Below are 22,725 nucleotides of genomic sequence, written 5' to 3'. Positions count from 1 at the left end.
GATGTCAATTTGTCAGAAGGGCAGAGGCTTATATATTACAATAAGGTTTATTGACAATATGGAAACCTTTGTTTATCACCCCACTCTGGCTCCCTAAGAAGTACTCTTATTGAATCAAATAGTTAAACTGCTAATGTATTTACATAAATGATATTTTGAGTTAGTGTTCAGAAGCCACAGACCTAATGGAAAGAAAGAGGTCAGGCCTCTTGAGGCTTTGAAATAGGAATTTCTGGCTCAGAGTGCATTTCTAGCAATACCAAGAGGGGAACAGTGATATATCACAATGAATATTACAGATACATTGTTTTAGTCAAGTAAACTTTCTTCTGTATTTTTCTGTTAGAAAATAGAAAAGCTTCATATAACATATCTCTCTCCGGCCCAGCTATTATTTACTGGTGGTGAGCCTGGCTTACTTAAAGTCGAAGTTCAAAATCCAAAGCCAGTGATTATACAATACCAGGACAGGCAGACAGTCATGGAAAAACCTGTAAATAAATATGGGTTAAGACTTACTGTATAGAAAACAAAAGTTAAATTGTATACTTCTGATAGTGTCTACCACAGTTCTGTAGGTAGACAGACAAGAAGGAGAAATGCACCTTTATTTTTGTATGGAAATAACTATGTGGAAGAATAGGTGAAATCTTGTTTTGACTAGTATGCTGCGTAAATATGACATAGAAGTCATATTGTGAATATGTATATGTACCACCAAGGTGTCATTTTACAAAGTGACTTTTTTTCCACCAGAAGGAACACTTGAGCCTATAAACTTGTGGAGGAAAATGGATAATCATAAGCATTACAAAAATAAAGACCTTGAGCAGTTATAATGTTTGTTGTTATAATTCATGAGGGATGTCAGATTTCTAGCATGTTACAGATTGTTATGCTCCTTCGCAAGAAGAATTCATTTTTATTAAAGTTATACACAAATTTTTCATCTGGAATTAAGATAATTGCTAATGTCACCATTTCCTCTGATGCAAACATTAGCACGGAGATTCAGATAATTTCAGATTAGGCATTCCTCTTGTTTGTGCGTTTGCTTTAGTTTTGTGCAATTGTATCGGTATTTTAATGGACCGCTATTCTGCGTGAACTGCCAGACCAGAGGCCATAGGCTTGGAATTTTTCAAAATGTTGAAAAATGTGAGATCAGGTGCTTTGCCTAGGTAATGCACTTTTTTGCCATTAGCGAACTGAAAATTACACTAAACTGTAGAGTACCACTGCAGCTCACCCAAAAACATTAATGGGCATAGCTTCAAAAATGACTGCTCACCTGCCATGCCAGTCGATTAGGTTCTAGGAAAGTTAATATGGATGAAGAAGGGAGGAATGGCAATCAAAAAAGAAAAATGAGAACAAATGGGAAATGAAGTTCCAGTTCAAGCATTTCCTAATGGAAACAGCTCTGAATTTGATTAAGCGTCTGTGAGAAGTACCAAATGTCATACTACAAAAAGACCACTGTTTCTATTTAGAGATATTTAGAAGGCAGAAATAAACTATTTTGTTGATAGCCATGATGCAGTGCACATTCTGTCTGCAAACCTTGCCAGTAATATAACAGTAATTCTCCAACATCACATTTGTCCTTTTACTTATTTATTTTGTATTAAATATCCAAAAACAGAGATTTTCACATAATAATACCAGGGACAATTAAGTCTGTTTTTACATAGAGACGGATGCCAAGCGTATATGTGTAGCAGTTACACTGGAAGCATATGCATGATATCAGCTTTACAAATATTTGGGCTCCTCAGACACTAGACAATTTTGAGCTAAGGGAGGGAATGTTGTTTTTATGTTATAACATTCTTTCCTTGGTGGTAGCAAATTAACTGCTTTGTACTTGAGACCCTGACAAATAAGTTTAAAGCTCTGCCATTGTATCATTTTAGCTAAATTACATGTCTGAAACCTACAAAACATGGTGTGTGATGTACCTGTACAGTAACAGGTAGCACGAAGAAAAAAAAATTGAGTTCTCTTTCTCTTAAGAACAATTTTTTATATCCTTAACTCCTTATGCAGTTTTTCCTAAAGAACGACAAACAGTGCAGTTACATGTGGTGCTACTTATCCATTTTGACCCCTTAATGGTCAAAGCAACATTTTTCTTTACAAGAAAAATAAAGCAAATCAATGTCTTATTCAGAAGTCCACTGGTCACTTTTGGAACCATCAGACAACCTTTGGGGATCAGTTGTTTCAGATCCCTGTTATTTTTCATTCAGACAGCCAAGCCAAAAACCCTCACAGAAGTCCTTCACCTTTTCTTTCCATGCACACAGAAAGACTAAGAGCAGATGTCTAATATAAAACAAAAGCAAATCAAGGTTTAGTAGAAAGCATATATGAAGTTCTGTATTAATTATATCAGAGTGAAAGGCTTCAGGAAACCAAAATGGCTCTCTGAATAGCCCAAGATAGTTCATAATGTTTATATGTCTACAACAAGATTAGTCATCTTTCTAAATACCTGCACCCATGTCTGCCTTAATGAAAGGCTCTATCATTTACAGAATGGAGATTTTCTCCCAAGGAATCCATGGACAGACATATTGTATGATTTATCTTTAAGAGAAATGATGAGGCTTCCTCAGTAGTCTTAAGGGCAGCAGTAGCATCTACCTGCTTTGCCTGAGCTGTTTTTTTAGACTGTGGAATGTCTTACTGTAGCTCCTCCTTAATAAAACATGAAGATAAAGTAATAGAGAGCATCTCTCAGAAAGTTTGCACTAACAGCATCTTCCATTTTGATTGTGCCTGTGGATGCCCTTTGGCTTCTTGTCCAGTTCTGTAGTATGTAGTGCAGTTTCTCAAAGGAATATGATTCAGATTGTGGGAAGCTAATGGCTAGGCAAAGTAGCTTCTAACTATATGCAGGGAGGTTATTTAGGAAACCTGTGGAAAAGTAATGGCAAAATATTTTGGGGAAAAACCCAAAGAGACTACAGGTCTTGCTATAAAACAGACAGACATTTTGTTATGGCAGGGGTCGGCAACCTCTGGCATGCAGCTCACCAGAGTAAGCATCCTGACGGTCTGGGCCAGTTTGTTTATCTGCCGCGTCAGCAGGTTCAGCAGACCATGGTTCCCACTGGCCGCGATTTGCCGTCCCAGGCCAATGGAGGCTACGGGAAGCGCCGAGGGACGTACTGGCCGCAGCTTCCTGCTGCCCCATTGGCCTGGGACGGCGAACCGCGGCCAGTGGGAGCCACGGTCTGCCAAACCTGCCGACGCAACAGATAAACAAACTGGCCCGGTCCGCTAGGGTGCTTACGCTGGCGAGCTGCATGCCAGAGGTTGCCGACCTCTGTGTTATGGCATAGTACTCAAACAGATCTCTGTACAAGATGAGGATGCAACAAGTTCAAAGGTAATGGATACCAAGGTGACTCAGCTGCTTATTTCAACACATGCAAATCAGAGGAACAGAGAAAGTTCCTCCAACAGAGAATTGTTAATGTCTATATTCTATTCTAATTATGATCCTCAAAGTATTAAAAAACAACAGCATAATCTGGAATTTGAAACTCCTGATTAGGCATCTGGAGAAATTAAAGTTCAGCATGAAGACTCTAAAAGTCATCTTCAAACAGAATATCTTAGATATTTTTTTTTAATTATTATTGACTGTGAACCTGAAAAAAATCTAACTGCATCTCTCTGTGTTCCCAATAGTCTATGCCAAAGTTCTCATAGTTAGAGCGGCAGCTTTCAGACAAAGGGGCATCTTTATGTATTCTCTCTTGAATTAACTTGTAATGGAGCATCATCCAGGCAGAAAGGCAAGGATGATATTCTTGTGACACTCAAAATCATAGAAGAATGTGGATTCCTCATAAATTGGGATAAGTGAAAACTCCATCCAGGAAATCTCTGACTTGAAGGCACTAATAATACAAATAAAACATAAAGTCAGCAATTGGCAAAATCATAGTCCTTGGTGCCATTTAGTCAAACAGTAATGTCCCCTGCTGGTTATCCTGACCTAGGGCAGATCTCACATGAGGCATTTCCTTTTTTTCCCACCTTCCTACAAAAACATCTCTAAACCCATATACAAAGTTAGATTTCCTCAGAGATCTCCAGCCTGCTATGTGGCAAGAGAGAGGTTTGTGGTGATCTGATAGCTGAATCTTGGCAAGCGAAAGTAGCAATGATGGCCTTCAGAAGGAATGGGAAAACATTCTGCCTCCCACAAGGATTAAGGTGTATGACCATAGCATAATATCAACCTTTGGAAACAGAAAGTGATATTCAGGGGGTTTCCCCTATCAGTAGAGAACAGACATGATCTTGCCCTAGCAGGCAAAGAGTTTTTAAATGTAACATTAGTGCTTGATGGCAAAAGTGTGAGAGAAATGGTAATTTTTTTCACATTTGGTAGGATGGTGGTCCAAAGGTGGCCAAAATTAGGATATATGTCCTGGATTCAGCTTGTACTTGTGTCTATGTAAGGGTGCGTGGCAAACCCTCTTTGTCAATCTCTGAGGGAGGCCATGCCTCCTCACAGTCATGCCCTTGTTGCAGCACTCACTCAGAGGGGAATTAGGTGTCTTTAAAGCTAAGGCCACCTGAGCTGGGCCAAGCAGCACTGAGTCTAGGTGCCCAAGCCCTTTGTCAGGGTGGGACACCACCAAGTGAGGGGCTCTGGCCTGCAGTCAGGGCAGAGCAGCAACAGTCAGGCATCCTGACTTTGGCAGACTTCAGACAAATGCAGGCCATGTGGCCTACAGTGTGGAGGCTGCTGCCCCAGGGTTGGGGTAGCAGGGGATGGGGGGCCCGGGTCCCAGCCCAGGGCCCTAACAGTGGTGAAGTGGTCCACCACTAGGTCAGTGGGTCTCTTCACGCAACATGCTGACCTAGTATCAGGCCAAAGCCCAACCAGACTGTCATCTATTTCTCATGGGCTACTTCCTACATTCCCCTTGATGTGTACCTCCATTCTATGGGTGTCCTCCATCTCCCTGCAGTAGGTGGCCAGCAGCATTCCCAGCAGCTCCTCTTCATATTGGTCAACTGGCAGCTCTGGAAAGTCTTTGTTATGGCCAGGGTCCTCTTCAGGCTCCAGCAGGAAGCGGAATGCACATATCTGTCTCCCTCATTGGCTCCAGCCCAACTGAGCTGCAGGACCTGCCTTTTATACTTCCGCTTCTTGTCCCACCCCTCAGCTTCTGGCAGGGCAGGCATGACCTTCCTGGCTCTGCAACCCAAGGGGCGGGTTGTGGTCCCTCCTTGTCAATCTCTCAGGGAGGCCATGCCTCCTTGTCATAGTCTACCATGTATAAAAGATTGAGTACCTATTGATAAACTTTAATGCATTGATCCTGCAATAGGCAAACCCATTCTCCCTCACAGAACCCTACTGACTTCAGTCTATCACAATTGAAGAGAAGTGATGACATACTCTGAATGACAGCAGGGCTGTTGAAACAGGTATATAAACAAGAGAGAATCGTTCAGAAAGCCACCGTGTCACCAACGCCACATAGCAGTCAGACATGTCCTTTAAAAATATCTGCCATCCCCAAACTTTTAAGATGGTGTATCTCAGCTTACAAAGCAAAAGGCTCCTCTTCTGGCTATCACTGTAAAGACTGTATATTAAGTTAATTGATAGTTTATGAAAAATAGTTAATGTAGTAATATAAAGCTAACCACTGGTGCTTGGTTGTATGTCAGTCAGAGATAGCAATGTTTATTTATTTTAAAAAAATATTAGTTTGGGAAGGATCAAGAATGTGATCATGTTTTCATTACCTTTGTCTGTCCTCCCTCATTCTTTGCTTTTATTTCTCATAGTCACTTGTTGCCTCTTCACTCTAACTAAATTGTAAATTCTTTGGATCAGGGACTGGCTTTTACTATTTGTTTGTATGGTGTCCAGCACAATGGGGCCTTGATCTGGACTGGGCTCCTAAAGACTATCACAATAGATATGAACACAACATAAAAGATCATTTGAATTTTATGAATTATTGGTAAATATTTATACAAATTCAATTAAATTTCTGAACTAGAGCAATCCCATCTCATTGGAATAATGTTGATAAAATCCCATTGTATTCTTTGACAAAGAATAGGAAAATGTGTTAGTCTGAAAATGTCCTTTCTAACAGATCCACAGATCTGACCTATTAATTACTGCAGTCATATTTCTCTTCTTTTCCAGGAAACAGCTCTTGGGCTTTACAACAAGGAGTCACTATATTCACAGTTTAAATGCTAATAGTTTATCAGTTTAGGACAATTGTTTAGGCAATGTAAACCACCAGCAAGTCTCCTGCTGGGGATTTCCTTAGCGTGGGAAATTCCTCAGCAAGCATAGAGCTGGCATAGCTGGCTCTTATGTCTTCCTCCCTGCAGCCCTAGTGGTGGGATTGGGGAGAGCCAGAGTGTGCTCTGTCTATCCGCAGCTGGCATTTGGTCCCTTGGTGAGCAAATTAAAGCAGATTCTAGCCCCTCTCAGGGTTGGTACAGGGGCAGAGAACTAGGGAACCAAAATTGGTTGCTGGTTTTCTACTTCTTTTTTTCCCTTTCTTGAGCTGTCCTGTGTGAAAGAGGGGATATATCCTTTTCTAAACACTTCTCTAGGCTCAGACAGAACCACTTTAAATCCTATCCTGCTCACTTGGGGCTCCCAAACCCTGGTAGGGAAGCAGCTACCATGGAGCATCCAAAAAGACTCTCTCTTCCCTTCCCTCTGATGCAGCAGGTGGCCAGCTATCAGAGCTGTTCCTGATGCTACATGAGAAACTGATCCCCTTGCCCCCACTGCAGAGTGGGAGGGCTGATTTAAGCTCGTCAACTGACAAATTACACAGGATATGTCTCAGGGAACACATTATCAATTCACAGTCAACTATAAATATTCTTATTAATGCCGTCACCCTCAAGGGAGCACAGTTTAGAGTCTCAGGGGCCACAAGTGGTGCCAGGACCACATGTTTTACCCCCCTCAGGTTTAGATAGTATTTTTCTACTGAGGAAGTGTTCACATTGGTGGGCTTTGGGGAAGTGGAGCCTATCTCTGTCTGTGACTCACAGATCTGGTTTGCCTCCAGAACAGCAAGGCAGCGGCCAAAGACCCATTGTTGGGATCTGTGGACCAGCCCGCTGTGAGGAAGGAAAATTTTCAGGTAACAAGTACATTTTCTTATTTTTGCACTGCCTCTAAAAATATGTAAGACTGACACTAACTCTTTCATAGATTTCAAAGCATATTTTAATGTACTGTATATAATAATCCTCTCAGCCCTGCAATATTTTTGAAATGTTTATGGACTAACACAGCAGTGATAAACTAGGACTAAATCTACTGGCCCATCACCTTTTAATTGTCTTTCTAATATTTTATGCCATATCAGTGTTAGAAATATCCTTCCCTTACCCTGTTTCCTTGAAAACTCGAGGGAAACTCTGTATAAGGGTAATAATCCTCAGGTGTTGATAGTTGTAATATCAGAAGAAAAGCCCACAAGAGTTAAGAGGTTTAAAAAAATGGGAATCCATTTTGGTTCTACTGTCAATCATCATTCTAATCTAAGCAAATTGCTTTGCCTAACTGAATGAAGCCTTTAAACAGACAAGCCAATATAAATATGCAGATTGCAAACAGCTCTGTTTAATAAATGCAAGCATGTGCAGAGAACTATTTGTTTACCTCTGCTTATTTATGTCAAAAGCAATTGTAATTAAACAGGAATCCAACCTCAGAAGTAGTACTTTAGTTGATTGTTCTCATCAGAAGTGTCATATAACCCTAATGTTTAGGGCATGTCACAGAAGCCATTATTTTTTGTCTCTAATAGATGCCTATTGATAAATAGTTATTTCAGGTGACAACATTTTTGAGTAAAGGTAATTGTCTCCCTCAAATTAAAAGTGGGACACAATTTCATATTAATTCTAGAAGGTTTTCTGATCAGATTACAGGAATTACTAGCTGTAGTTCTTAAGAGAGAGTTACTGATATCTCTTTTTGGAAAATATATACAATTAAGTGTACAGCCATTTATACATATGTGTACATAAATATAAGCATTCAATGTTTAATATTTTAATCAAAATATTAAAATAGTATATAAAAGTTATTGCGTTCTATTGGTCTAAAGTAAATGCTGATTTTTCACTTTGCATAATTTTGTATGCAACTAGACTGAAAATATGTGTGATTTCAAGAGTCCTGTAGTTATTTCATTTTTGAGTTCTATATATAACTATTTTCAGTAATGAATATGCAAAACCAAGGGTCAAATGAGTTCAGCTTCCAGGAAAGTCAATGTGAACTTTGTGCATGCACCCAAAGGGCAAATCTTTCCCCCCTTAATATGTAATAAAGGTCAGAAAACACATTCTTGTTGTTCACTATGTAATGCAGTAGAAAAGAGAACATTTCACGAGCAAGAGGTGGACTGTAATAGCATTATCATGCTTTAAGAACAGGTAGATATAAACTTTTGGGCCCAGTCCTGTAAACCCTTTCTCATTTGAATAGCCCTGCTCACAAGAGCAGTAGCATTGATTTCAGCTGGACTGTGCATACCATTAAGGATTTGTAGGATTGGATCTTTTTTTTACCTTTAGCATTTATAAAGATGAACAAGGTAAAACAGGTAGATTAGAGTGTGGCAGTATCCAGAGAGGATAGGAAACGGGTGAAATTTTGCCTCTATAAAAGTCAATGGCAAAACTTTCATTGATTTTTGTGGAGCCAGGTTTTCCCTCCAGCTATCCAGGAGATCAACTGTTATTTGAAAGACGAAGAAAAAGAATAAAGCATATTAATATGTAAGACTGATGAGCATATGCTAGTATCCACCAAGACTGTAAAAACATATATATAACAAAATTATTGACATCTTAATTCACTGCCCATAAATGGTAGAAAAGTAAGTGTTCTTCCTTTACTTATCCAATATGTAAATGTAATATGTAGTGTTACAAAATATATTTATCTATTTTGTAGTCCTGCTACATGCCTATATGGTGATGCATAGCTACACATGCTAAATGCCACGAGAGTGAAATTTTAGGCAAAGAATGCACACGAGCTATCATTTACCAAGTCAGCCAATATAAGGCATAATGGGCCAAATCCTGTTTGCCTCACTCAAGTGTGATTTTGGGTATTGTGGTTTTGTTTTGTTTGGTTTTCTATAATTTCTCATATGTAAGTGAAGTCAGCGTGCACAGATAAACACACAAACATGAGCATACACTGTTACATTATGTACAGTAATTTGACACAAACTGTAGTGACCTGGAGATTATAAACATAGCATATAAGATGTTTCTTGGCAGTTGTTTTTTTTATGTTTGGTCTTTTATTTTTAAAGTAATTTAAAATAGACATGTAAGAGCCAATTAAAGTGAAACAGTATTTGTGAAGTTAGGTTAGCTATACTGAATCATTGTTAGAAGCAAAAAACTTTAATTATATTAAATTCACCTTGAGATAATAAAGAAGACACTTAAGAATTAATGAGTCAAATTATAATTTCCCATTTTTTAGCCGTATGAAAGAAGTCAGCAATATGAACCCACTAATTAGTTATCATTGTAGTGCAGTGTATTTGTGATGTAAAGAGAACTATGGCACTGTTTTTATTTTATTCCCTTTTATAAGGACTGTGAGGAAAGAGTAAGGAATTAGAGAAAGAACCACAGAAGTTCATCTTTCATTTTAAGGTTAGCTCAAATGACCATTTTTTGCATTGGCTTTTGCTGTAACTTAAAACAGTATATCAGCTGTAGCATATTTTTGCTCAAATATATATCTTGTATTGTACAGTCTACATTTTGACAGCATGACTTCATCCTGGGCTATCTTAGCTCTCTTTCTACTACAGATTTCCAATCTAGGTGACTATCATTTGCCAGGTAGCTTGTTTCCTTTTCTTTCTATGGTTGATAATTTAGCAGGTTATTTTAGGATTTGTTCTCCCTAAAGTGCATACAGCACTTCTGATTGTTTACCCTTAAAGCTCCAGAGATTGAGGAAAGTCTCCAGGCTGCTGCTGTTTATTGTACACACTTGAACTGTTAAGGGTTTATTTTCAACAGGAGGTAGACGAGTAGAGATAAAGACCAATGGTGCATATCCCCCTTCCAGTGCATCTTGCTGTACAATGCTGCATATGACCTATTTTATATATTTATTTTTACCTTTAAATTGATTCTGTTTTCTCATAAATACTAATTTGGCCCTTGGTGGTGATAGTTCACTTTGTGTTTATAGTTTCTGCTGCTAGTACAAAAGTGGCTGTTCGATTTTCTTCACTGTCTGCTAGCAACAGCAGTCAAAATTACAGGCTAATGGTGAGGTGAGCAGCTTTATAATGTATGATAATCAATAGTCCAAATCTGCTTCCTATGATGTGACATAAAAGAGTGAAGTAAAAAGCTACAGATTTTCAGCAATGTAATGCAAAAGCTCATGCACTGCTGGTGGTTTTCCCTTCAAGGTCAACTTGTATATTTTTCCTCACAAAACTGTTCTCTCCTTTTTTTGCTTCATATTTAATTCAGTCAGTGCTAGGATGTCCAGGGAACAGAAATGGAAGGTTAGTCAATACTGCAAATATGAATGCAAGTATAAAAACAGCTTTAGCCAATTCAGGAAACTAGAGGGGAAAGATAAATATGATATATAAAGATAAGTATTCATTTTAGTTAAAGGAATCGCCAAGTCTAATGGATCATAGATTTTTCTTTCTGTACTTTATTGATGAGGGACAAATAGTGTGTAATAGTTACACATATATGTATGTAAACACTTATATGTATGCACACACATATATTCATAAAGATTGACAATTTCAAAGTTGACTAGGGACCTTAGCCACATAACTCATATTGAAGTTAATGGGAGTTATGTAAAGTCCACAAGTCAGCTTTGAAAATCTCAACCACAGGGTTCTTTTCTATACATTATAGATAGAGCCCTGTATGGATACAAAATTTGTAGGGATTTAGATATAAAATTTGGATCTGCATCCATCCCTAATCAGCAAAAATGGTTCGCGTCTGCGGATGCGAATATCTGCAGATATAAAGTGGATATCCGTGAATTTGCAGGGCTCTAGTTACAGACCTAGAGTTAACATTTCATAAGTGTTCCATTTTATTCTCAGTCTTATTATATATTTGGTCTTTTATCTTTGAATGGATTGTTCTTAGTCCAAGGACTACTGTTTTTAAAAAAATAAGTACAACTGGTTCAGCCATTTTTGAAAATGGAAGGCAATGAGAAAAAAAATACAACTTCCATATATGAAAATTATCAATTCTCATTCTCAAAAATGGCTGAAACATTATTGCTTTTTTTTAAAAAAAGTAATCCCTAGACAGAACAAAACAGCCAGATTTCAGCCCAAGAGTTAAAAGAGCAAAAAAATAAGAAGACTGAAAATATTGTTTAATTAATTAATTATCTATATTAATTATAGATAAGGCTGTGAGGTTGTCATCGAGATCACAGAAGCCATGGATTCCGTGACTTTCCGTGACCTCCGTGACTTCTCCAGCGGGTGGTGTGGCTGACCCCAGGGCTGCCCAAGCAGCTGAGGCTGCCCCAAGGCCAGCCTCACCAACTGCTGCTGGGGAAATCTAGGGCCTCCACGCCTTCCAGCAGCAGCAAGAGCTTGAGTGTGGGAAGGTGCTCAGGGCTGGAATTTGGGGTGCGGTATGGGGTGAGGGCTCTGGGCAGTGCTTACCTGTGGGCTTCCCGGAAGTGGCAACATCCCCCTGTCTTGGCTCCTAAGTGGAGGCGTGGCCAAGGGACTCTGCACACTATCTCTGCCTGCAGGTACCACCCCCACAGCTCGCATTGGCCACTGTTCCCAGCCAATGGGAGATGTGGAGCTGGTGCTCTCGGTGGAGGCAGCGTGTAGAGCTGCCTAGCCATGCCTCCACCTAGGAGATGAGGGAGGGGATGTCGCTGCTTCCAGGGAGGCATGGAGCCAGGTATAGAGCCTGTGAGCCCTGCCAACTGTCCCTTCCAACTGCGCCTCCCAGCACCAGTGGGGGTCCCGGGCTGCGTGCCATCGCCAACCCCCACACCAGTGGGGGTCCCAGGCTGCTCTCTCCAGCACCAGTGGGGGTCCCAGGCTGCCCCTCCACACACCAAGATTTAGTAAGAGGTATATAGTACAAGTTGTGGACAGGTCACAGGCTGTGAATTTTTGTTTACTGCCCATGACCTGTCCATGATTTTTACTAAAAATACCCGTGACTAAAACATAGCCTTAACTTTAGGTCTTGCTGTGAGCATTTTAATTGTTAAAAACTTGAAATTTAGCAGGAATATAATTTCTTCTTTGTAGATATGCATTTTAGTGGTTTCACAAAAGTTGGCTGTGATATGTTAAAGTTATAAGTGTCTTAAAATAGTTGGCAAATATGCACTGATTTTTAAAATATGACCTACTATCAATGTCTGCCAGTCTTCTATGGTCTCTGTGCACATGTTCATATGTTAAGAAAGTTCAGAGGGAGAGCTGCCTTTTTCCATACGAGTGAAAGTGTGTAAGAAGGGACATAGGACCTACCTGCTTTGATAGAATGATTGAAGGTACATAGGAAAGTGTAAAGAACTCCTGCATCTTTGATTGTGTGGTAGAGAGCATTCTGCCCTAGCTGCCTAGCAAATATTGCATAGGATGGCGATTTTTTGTATGGAATTTGCCAGGCTTTTTTAAGATGAGAAACTACATTAAAAGAATATTAAGGTTGCAATGTGAAACACTGAGAAGTCATGAAACGAATGACTTGTGCAGGAAATCCCTTAAAATGGCCATAAAAACCTCGGTACCACACTGTCATGCATCTGTGTATTCCACATATTTAGCAAGAAAAATTTAGAAATGTTTTAGATAGATTTTAAAAAGAAAGCTATTATACTTTTCATAGTGCTCTGCCTTTAAAGCCAGAAAGAGAGTTAGAATGACTCTAAGGCTTGGTCTACACTACGCGTTTAAACCGAATTTAGCAGCGTTAAACCGATTTAACCCTCCACCCGTCCACACAATGAGGCCCTTTATATCGATATAAAGGGCTCTTTAAACCGATTTCTGTACTCCTCCCCGACGAGAGGAGTAGCGCTGAAATCGGTATTGCCGTGTCGGATTAGGGTTAGTGTGGCCGCAAATCGACGGTATTGGCCTCCGGGAGCTATCCCACAGTGCACCATTGTGACCGCTCTGGAAAGCAATCTGAACTCGGATGCACTGGCCAGTTAGACAGGAAAAGCCTTTCTAACTTTTGAATTTCATTTCCTGTTTGCCCAGCGTGGAGCTCTGATCAGCACGGGTGGCGATGCAGTCCCAAATCCAAAAAGAGCTCCAGCATGGACCGTACGGGAGATACTGGATCTGATCGCTGTATGGGGAGACAAATCTGTTGTATCAGAGCTCCGTTACAGAAGACGAAATGACAAAGCATTTGAAAAAATCTCCAGGCTATGATAGACAGAGGCCACAGCAGGGACTCAGCACAGTGCTGCGTGAGAAGCGTAACGGAAAGCCAAAGAATCAAATGGACGCTCACGGAGGGAGGGAGGGGATACCGAGGACTCCAGCTATCCCACAGTCCCCGCAGTCTCCGAAAAGCATTTGCATTCTTGGCTGAGCTCCAAATGCCTGAAGGGTCAAAAACATTTTCCCGGGTGTTTCAGGGTGTATGTCGTCAATTTACACCCTTCCACTCCCCCCGTAGCTAGCCTCGGTACATGGACGCACTCCACCGAATTAATGTGCTTAGTGTGGCCGCATTCACTCGACTTTATACAATCTGTTTTAAAAAACCGGTTTCTGTAAAATCGGAATAATCCCGTAGTGTAGACATACCCTAACCTTGTGATTAGGGGATTCAGCTGTGATGGGGGGGGGGGGGGGTTGGATACTTGGGTTTCACTCCCTCCTCTACTGAATATTTATTTTTTTATACAAAATAAAACAGTGCTAATAGAAGAGAATAAGGGAGGCCAACTGTAGAATATCCTGTAGCCTGGTAATTGGAGCATTCACCTGTAATTGGGGAAGGGACAGTCTAACAAGTTCAAATCCCTACCAGATGGGACAGAGTAAAGACTTGAAGCAAGGTTTCCCACAGCTCAGATTTTTCTTTGACTTTGAACAAAACATTTAATTCAACCCAACATGATTTTTTTATTTTGTTTTCAGGGTTTTTTGTTTCACCCAGAAAACCAAATAGCTTTTGTTTCAACTTGAAATATGTTTTTTTTTTCAGTTTGGCCAGCAAACCAAAAATATTGATGATTCACACATGTCATTCTATCTGTTACTGGTCTTACCCTGACTGGCATCATTTGGAGAGGCATATGCCATTGTTTGGGATGAAAAATAAAAGAATATTCTCTAGCACAGTGGTTCTCAGACTTTAGCAACCCGAGACCCCCATTTTGATTTATTTTTTTGGCAGATCCCATGACCCCTGCTCATCTCAGGCTTGGCCCCCCCATTCCACTCCTTCTCCCAAAGCCTCACCCCTGCGCCACCTTTTCCCACCCCCACTCCACCCCTGCCCCTCTTCACCACCCGCTAGCGTACCCGGTCCCTGCTTCTCCCCCTCCTTCCCAGAGCCTCCTGTACGCCGCTGAACAGCTGTTCCCTGGCATGCAGGAGGCACTGGGAGGGTGGAGGAGGAGTTGATCAGCAGGGGCAGTGGCCCTGGACATGATTCTGCCTCCTCCCTTGAGCACACCCCGTCCCCGCTCCTCCACCTCCTTCCCAGCGTCTCCTACACGCCGCTGAACAGCTGTTCTGAGGCGTACAGGAAGCACTGGGAGGGTGGAGACAAATTGAGAGAGGGAGGAGGAGGAGTTGATCAGTGAGGCTGGCAGCCCCAGACATAATTCCGCCCCTTCCCCCAGCGTGCCCCGTCTCTGCTCCTTCCCAGCACCTCCTACATGCCATTGAACAGCTGGAAGGGGAAGAATTGAGGGAGGGAGGGGGAGGAGTTGATCAGTGGGGCTGGCGGACCCTCTGGAGGACCCTTGCTGACCCCCATGGGTCCGCGGACCCCAGTTTGAGAAACGATGCTCTAGCAGGTTGATGGAAGTTTTATTTTGTTTGGTTTGTTTTGGGATTTTTTCTCTTTTTTTGGCCAGCCATTTATTTTTCATTTGGTTCTTTTGAAGCTGCTAAGGGGGTTGAAATTTTCAAGCAGTTCTGATAGAGATAGACTAATTGGTGAAATGCAGGTGTAAGAGAAATATAATTTATCTGTGTGGCTCTGCATTTTTATCACCAAGCAATTGTCACCACATATGGGCACTAGTGCCATCTCATTAATACATGGTAAAAACAGTCATCACAAACTTCAACCCCAGTCTTTAAGCTCTTCCCAGCCCTTTCTTGGTATGCTCTCTTCATTTTCTTCTTAAACTCCCTGCTTTTAACCATCTTTACTTTACGCCATTCCCCATACACTAAGAAGAGTGTCCAACTTCTTGTTCTCCAGAGATCCTCTACTAATTTTTTCCATAAATCCTTCCTGCTATGTTCTGTTCCTCAAGAATTTCTCCACACTCTTTTCCCCCTATAGCAGTTTACTCTGTCTCATATTTGTTTCTTTTGTCAGTCTTAGATTTTAAGCTCTTTGGGGTCAGGAACATGTGTAGAGCACTGCATGAATTCGCAGTACTCTGTAAATGATTATTAATAATATATCTAGGTTAACTCTCTCACCATGAATTAAATTACTTCACTATAAAGTGATTTAGCACAGCATTAATTAAACTTAGCTCAAGCTTCAGTCATATGTCTGATTTTTTTTTGAAGTGAAAATGATTAATGCTGTTTTATAGTATTCGATTCTGCTAGATGCCTCTCTGTGTTTTTATCTGTGCGTGGATTTGTGTAGTTTGTGTATATATTTAATACATAGAGATGTGTGTTCTAAGATTATTAAATACTTATTATCTGATCCTGATAGGTGCAGTTCACCTGCAATACACTTTGACATTAAGTCAGTAAGAGTTACAGGTGCTCAGCATTTTTCAGGATCAAGACCTTTTGTGTGTGTGTGTGTGTGTGTGTGTGGTATACGTGTGTGTGCGCGCGCATACATATATCAGGATCTCAATCTTTTTAGTTCAGCTGGAATTCCAGGTCTAAACATTTATATGGCTACCATATTCTTTAAAAAAAACATAATGATTTGGAGGCCTGTCTGCTACTTTAGTGGGTGGAAATTCTTAGCAGCTGAGGAACAGTGTACAGAAAACCCGGGACTCAAGACATCTGAGATTTACTCTCTCAGTATTAGCTGGAGAGTACTGAGAATACGGGCAGTAGTTCCCCTTACAATCAAGAATCCCTTAATAAGGGATTCAAAGGGTATTTCTGAAATTTTCTAGCCTCCTGACATAGAGCTGGAGTCATTCACACAGTGGAGTTCGGGGGTGAAGAACTACAGTCCAGAAATAATTGGTTTGGCTCAAGATGACCAGCCAAAATACATTTTTTTAAGCAGAATGGGATAGGTTCTCCAGAGGATTTAGGGCAGTGGTTTTCAACCTATTTTTCATGCGGCCCACAATGTGTTACCTGGGCCGCAGGTTGAGAACCACAGCGCTCTCCCTCCACCTCAACGCCCCCCCTACAAACCCAGTGCCTCCCACCTAGAGACCTCTCCACAGAGTGGGGCCAGGAGCGGAGCAAGAGCCCCAGATCTCGCCGCATGGGCCCGGCAGCGTTTAGCACACACCTGGCCCGTAGCAGTGTGCCAATTTTGGACCGCATGCAGGCCGCAGCTTGGGGGCCTGATTTAGGGTCTAAGTCTGACATTTAGTCACCATTGAGATACTCAGAACCACCGCTCACCTGCTGCCCACTGAATTTCCATCATTACAGTCCCCTAGGACACCTACATTTCTGCCAGGGAGCATGCACACAGCTGTCCCGTTCTAGACACCTATTTCATGCCGAAGCCCCAGCAGGATGCTCAAACTAGGTGTTCCCCTGCTTATCTTGCCTGTGGAATCCAATCCAGTAGGCAGTCTCAGAGAACACCTAAACCCACACACAACAGCTGCTGGTGGTGCCCTTTAACTTTTAGCCCACTGGTTAGAACACTCAACTGGGATGTGGTAGATCCAATTCATTTCTTCATTCTGCCTTATATGGAGAAGGGATCTCAACATAGTTCTTCCATCTCCCAATAGAGTGCCCTAGCCATTGCGTTAGGGTGTAGTCTGAGGTAGGCTTCTCTCAGTCTGTCCTGTTGGATCTGTGCTGCTTGGTATAATTAACTAGGCATTGGAGAACAGGGACTGGGTCTCCTACCTCCTAGGTGAGTGCCGTAACCACTGGACTATAGAGTCATTCTCTCTCTCTCACTGTCTCTCCCAATGTATATTTAAGTAATTATACACAGCTCAACAGGAGAGACTGAAGGAAACCTGCCCCAGAATAAATCCAATGGTTAAGGTAATCTCCTGAGATGGGGAAGACCCAAGTTCCTTATTTGCATCAGGCAGTGGGGAAAATTGAATGTGGGTCTCTCACATCCTGGTTAAGTGCTCTAACCAGTGGGCTGAAAGATATAAGGGGACCACAACCAGCACCTATTTCTCTTTTACCTATGCACTGTACAGGGAGCCTAGGTGCCTAACTTGGGACTGTGGATTCCTCTGAGCAGTAAGGTGCCTAAAAGTTAGGTGTGGTAACATGTTAGTCCCTCCATTAATCTAGCTCAAAGTTCTTATGTATCCCTTTGAATTGAATTGTAGGACCAGAAATTTCCACATTTAGTCTTTAAAGATGCAGTGAACAAAAATGCTTTATTTAGCTATATTCCATTATCTCTTTGATAAAATAGAAATATAAAAATCCTGACTGAAAGCATTATCAATTCAAATAGTGTGTCAAGGCTTATCATTCTTCCAAATTGTATGTATTGAGCAAATCCATTTTCACATACTTTCACCAAAACAAAAAAGGAGGAAACTGATTACATGATCCATTCTCATGTCTAATAAAATAGCAGTATGCATTTTTGACAAGCTTATACTGAACCGTACAGATGGAAAATTCCAGTTCTCTATTCTCAGCAGGAAAAGCTGGCTTTTTAAGAAAATCTTTTTATTTCATGACTGTCACCCAGCATAGCAATTACAAACAAAATGGAGGTGACAAAAATGAAAACTCAGCTAGCTGATTTCTATGAAGTGTTTGTACTTCCAGAGAGCCAGTCATTGCTCAGTTATTTGATTTGAAAAATTAATCCTGATAATGCCTTTTGAGTTCCTTAAGTACTGTTCACTATTTTTCTAGGATGAGTTCTACAGAACAAAGACTAAAAGATTTCTACAGCAGATTATTTTACAGATGAAGCTCAATTCTACTGAGAATGATTCCCTAATGACCCCTTTTTATTTCCTTTGGGCTATGTGAATGCTTTAATAGTGAGAGAAATAGAGTTAAGTAAATATATTGTCTCAACCAGTTAGTTTATGCAGTCCTCCTGAAATGTTTTAATTATTCCTTTTTTTTCCCATAATTAAGAAATCAGAGGTCAGGCAAGCCAAACTGAGAGCTGATCATAGCCTCTGTATTAGTTTAAAGGAACCCCTAATAAGTTGTTGTTTTTCTCATTTGCTTTACAGAACAAGAAGAGTGTGTTAATTGCACAGATGAATGCAGAGTGCTCGGTCATTCTGACAGGTGTTGGATGCCACAGTTCCCTACAACCAATCAGGCTGAAAATGCAGATTATCGCACAAATCTCTTTGTACCCACAGTTGAAGCTAACGTTGAGACTGAGACTTACGAAACTGTGAATCCCACCGGGAAAAAGACTTTTTGTACATTTGGGAAAGACAAGCGAGAGCACACTATTCTCATTGCCAATGTTAAACCTTATTTAAAAGCCAAACGTGCCCTGAGTCCTCTTCTTCAGGAGGTTCCCTCAGCATCGAGTAGCCCAACCAAGACATGCATTGAGCCTTGCACCTCAACAAAAGGACCACTGGATGGTTGTGAAGTGAAATCAGGAGCCTTGGCTGAACCAAGCAGCCAGTACTTGTCAACTGACAGTCAGTATCTATCACCTAGTAAACAGTCAAGAGACGCTCCATTCATTGCATCAGATCAGATGGCTAGGGTCTTTGCAGATGTACATTCCCGAGTGAGCCGAGACTCAAGTGAGATGGACTCTGTTCTGGAGCAGTTAGACCGTTCAAATCGGGATCTAGGGAGAGAGTCAGTGGATGCAGAGGAAGTTGTGAGAGAAATTGACAAGCTTTTACAGGACTGTCGTGGAAATGACCCTGTAGCTGTGAGGAAGTGAAAAAAAAGTGTAGGCTGGCACTTACTTGCCTCTTCTGCTTATTTGGAGAAAAATAAAAGATCGCCCCTGGTTATAACAGTTTTACAGGGATGAAGGAAGACCAATGCTGCTTTAAGGCTTTTAGTGAACGTCTGAAGTGCCCACAAGTATGTTCTTTTCACTGCTCTTTCTTTTTCACATAAAATACTGGTTTCATTTTGACCAAACTTTCATTAGGACAGTGTGAAGTACATTAAGAACCAAGAGAAAGAAGGAAAGACAGTGCCATTTTGACAATCTGATAGGAAGGTATGAGAAATGAGGACTAGAACTACGTCTGATATTTTAAGACTGTCCTCAATAGTTGATGCTGACTTTACTGTTTACCTATAAACCCCATGAAAAGCAGGGTTGAATCATTCTGATCTGTGGTGGATTTCCAGCAGTCACCACAGACTTCTACTGAAAGTCCTAAAAAAGATTTTGTAGTAGTCCAAGCTACACCAAACATTAACATTCATTTGTGGTAAACATTTCTGTATAAAGTTATCTGCCACAAAAAATGAAACAAAAACACAAACAAAAATCATTCCAGATCATTATTCAACAAAACATATCCTGGTCATTAGTAACACAACTCATATCATATTAAAGTTAAATGTAAAATGTTATAGTCCATTTTGTCCTGCACACACATAAGCTAATTCACTTGATAAAAAGAAAAAAAAAAAGGTTTTAATGCCTATTTAGCATTTTAGTGTCCAACAAAAATATAAATAGTTAGCACTAAGTTAGAAACAAACCTGTGGTATAATATAAGTTCGCAAAAATTGTTACCTTTGAAGGGTAATACATGAAACAAAATAACATTATTAACACTTTTTTATTAATTTGTGGACACTAAAATAGCTCAGGAAAGTGAAAATGTCTTAGACATCTACACAAATTACATGACCATTTAAATGTGCAAATGTAAGAAGATTCAATGTGTTTACATCAAATGACATATTTTTATTGATTTATTGCAGATTCAGTGCATATGAGCCAAATTGTTGAGTGTATAAGAGCTATATTGTGTATTTTATTAAATTAATATATAGTTGTGTTGCAAAAATATTTGGGCTTATATTGTAAATGGCAAGTGTTGCCTCAGTAGCTGTCGAACTCTATGAGTTTTGTTTTCTCCTGCTTCCTTTTCCCCATGGAGTGTGGGAAGCAGTGCCTCAGAGCAAAGTCTCTTGTTTAATGTATGGTCTACAAAGTACTTCAGTACATAATCTGTTCAGAATGTGTTTGAGTGAGCTGATGGAGCTAACTGAACGGCCTACAAATACAACTATCAGTCATGGTTATGTGCAAGTCCTTCTATTGCAAACCCATGTTTAATAACAAAAATTACACTTGAACCAACACCTGAAACCTCCTTGTTTTTTTCCAAGCACATATGCAGACAGTCTGATTAGGTAACACATTCTTGGTTGAAATCACAACTGATCCTAATATTTAATGTTTTATGCTACTGTTAAGTTCATAGAGTATAAAAATGTGTCAGAGCCTGTGTGGTACAAGCACTGTTTTTTCTGGTTTCTTGGAAAGTGCTATGGTTTACAAAGGTTCAGGCTGCGGGCTGCTTATTTTTTATTTGTTTTTTTAACTATTATTTTAAGTTGCTTTGTTATCATCTTGTTGGAATAATTTGCAAGAGAATCTCTCTCGCTCTCTCTCTCCCCCCCAACCCCCATTCCTGTATTTAACTTCAACCCTTTTTTACAGTGTTTGGCAAACTTCAAAATTGCTTCTAGATGAAAGTTGAAAAAAATACACATTTAAATAATTGCTTAAAATGAAACAAGCACAAGAAGCAACAGAGGAAAAGTTTAGACTAACATTTTCCTCTGGGTATTTTAAATACTCTATGACATAGCACCATGAAACACAGTTACAGAAAACTGTGGATCTGGATTACACTAAATTTAAACTGTCATATCTTTACATGTATTTAAAAGAGTGAATTTAATTCAGGTTGGCTATTTCAGATCCCACAAGGCCATACTTAAACAATATTAATCAGTTCAAGAAACAAAGTTGACCAACACCTGGCTGTGATGTTGTGTATTCCGTGAAAAAGGTGTTCTCATCTAGTTAGTCCTACAATGAATTGTCTTTGGTTCTTGAAAACCAGCCAATCCAAAAGTTTGCTGTCAGCTTCCATTGTACAGAAAGTCTACAATCATATGTAAACAAAAGATATTGTACATGTTTTATCAAGCTACTCTCCATATTTTGGACAATTTGTGTATCTAAAATATGTTGTTGTCTGTGTTCTACAGTATTATTTTGCCAGGAGATTCAAAGTTGATTTAGCTTGATAGCTAAAATTCCAGAGAGGATCCCTTTTTGTTTTGTCTGTCTTTTATCCTTATTTCCATGGTGCCTATCACTTAAGTTTATGAGCACCAAGCTTTTAGTTTAGCCAGTGAGATCCATTATTCAGCTAAACCTAAATCAGTATGTAAATGTAGTCAAGTGACGGAGGCTTCTGTATTTTATAAACAATTTTAACATTCAGAAACCAATTGTACAATTCATTGTATGTGTCTGAAGACATAAAAACACAACATTCTGAGAAAGAGCCGTGCCAGTGTAAAGGAAATTTACCTTAAGGCTCTCTGTCACTGGTGATTTACTAGCTTGAGCTGTTTAACACATTATCTGTATTTAGTAGTGATTATTTATTTACCAGTCTGAGGTAATTCGGAATTCATGACTCTCAGCTTTATAGCTGACTTTAGCAAATCTTGCTTTTATTTAATTTGTCCAGCAACTACTGCCTTGTGTTGCAGAACTCTGGCATATTGCTTCCAATGAGGCTATCCCGGAATATAATATCTGCTTCATAATTTAGGAGTCACCTGCCACTGCTGTTGATACATCATGATCAACTGGTAAAGTTTATCTGGGGGGAGGTTTTGAGGGTTAAGTTAGCATCTATAGAAGCAGCAAAGAATCCTGTGGCACCTTATAGACTAACAGACGTTTTGCAGCATGAGCTTTCGTGGGTGAATACCCACTTCTTCGGATGCAAGTCTTGCATCCGAAGAAGTGGGTATTCACCCACGAAAGCTCATGCTGCAAAACGTCTGTTAGTCTATAAGGTGCCACAGGACTCTTTGCTGCTTCTACAGAACCAGACTAACACGGCTACCCCTCTGATAGTTAGCATCTATGTGATTAAGTGAAGGAAATACCACACATGGGAGAAGTAAAATATAACTGTCTATCCCTCAAACTCCCTGCAAACAACTGGAAACAACCCAGCAATTAAAACTAAAGCCTAGGGATTATTTCTTGCATTTTTTGCATACATAAGGCAGATTTTAAAAGTGACTTTTAATACTAAATGAAAAC

The 22,725-nt window shown here is 40.2% G+C and overlaps 1 protein-coding gene across 6 annotated transcripts in view; it reads left to right on the top strand.

The window, feature by feature from the left end:
* PCDH17 (protocadherin 17) overlaps positions 1–22,362 on the top strand; it is a 116,513-nt gene extending 94,151 nt beyond the window's left edge. For 3 of the 6 annotated variants that reach the window (XM_045012206.1, XM_045012216.1, XM_045012233.1), the window contains 2 exons: positions 7,089–7,163; positions 18,656–22,362. In XM_045012206.1, the coding sequence (XP_044868141.1) occupies positions 7,089–7,163; positions 18,656–19,338 (758 nt within the window). In that variant the 3' untranslated portion in view covers positions 19,339–22,362. The remainder of the gene's footprint in view (positions 1–7,088; positions 7,164–18,655) is intronic. The other 3 variants (XM_045012242.1, XM_045012224.1, XM_045012249.1) reach the window with 2 other exon arrangements.
* Positions 22,363–22,725: the final 363 nt, after the last annotated feature.

Source organism: Mauremys mutica, chromosome 1, assembly GCF_020497125.1.
Source record: "Mauremys mutica isolate MM-2020 ecotype Southern chromosome 1, ASM2049712v1, whole genome shotgun sequence".
In the NCBI taxonomy this organism is placed as follows: Eukaryota; Metazoa; Chordata; order Testudines; family Geoemydidae; genus Mauremys; species Mauremys mutica.
Note: the sequence above shows the minus strand (reverse complement) of the source record. Positions and strands in the feature narration are given on the sequence as shown.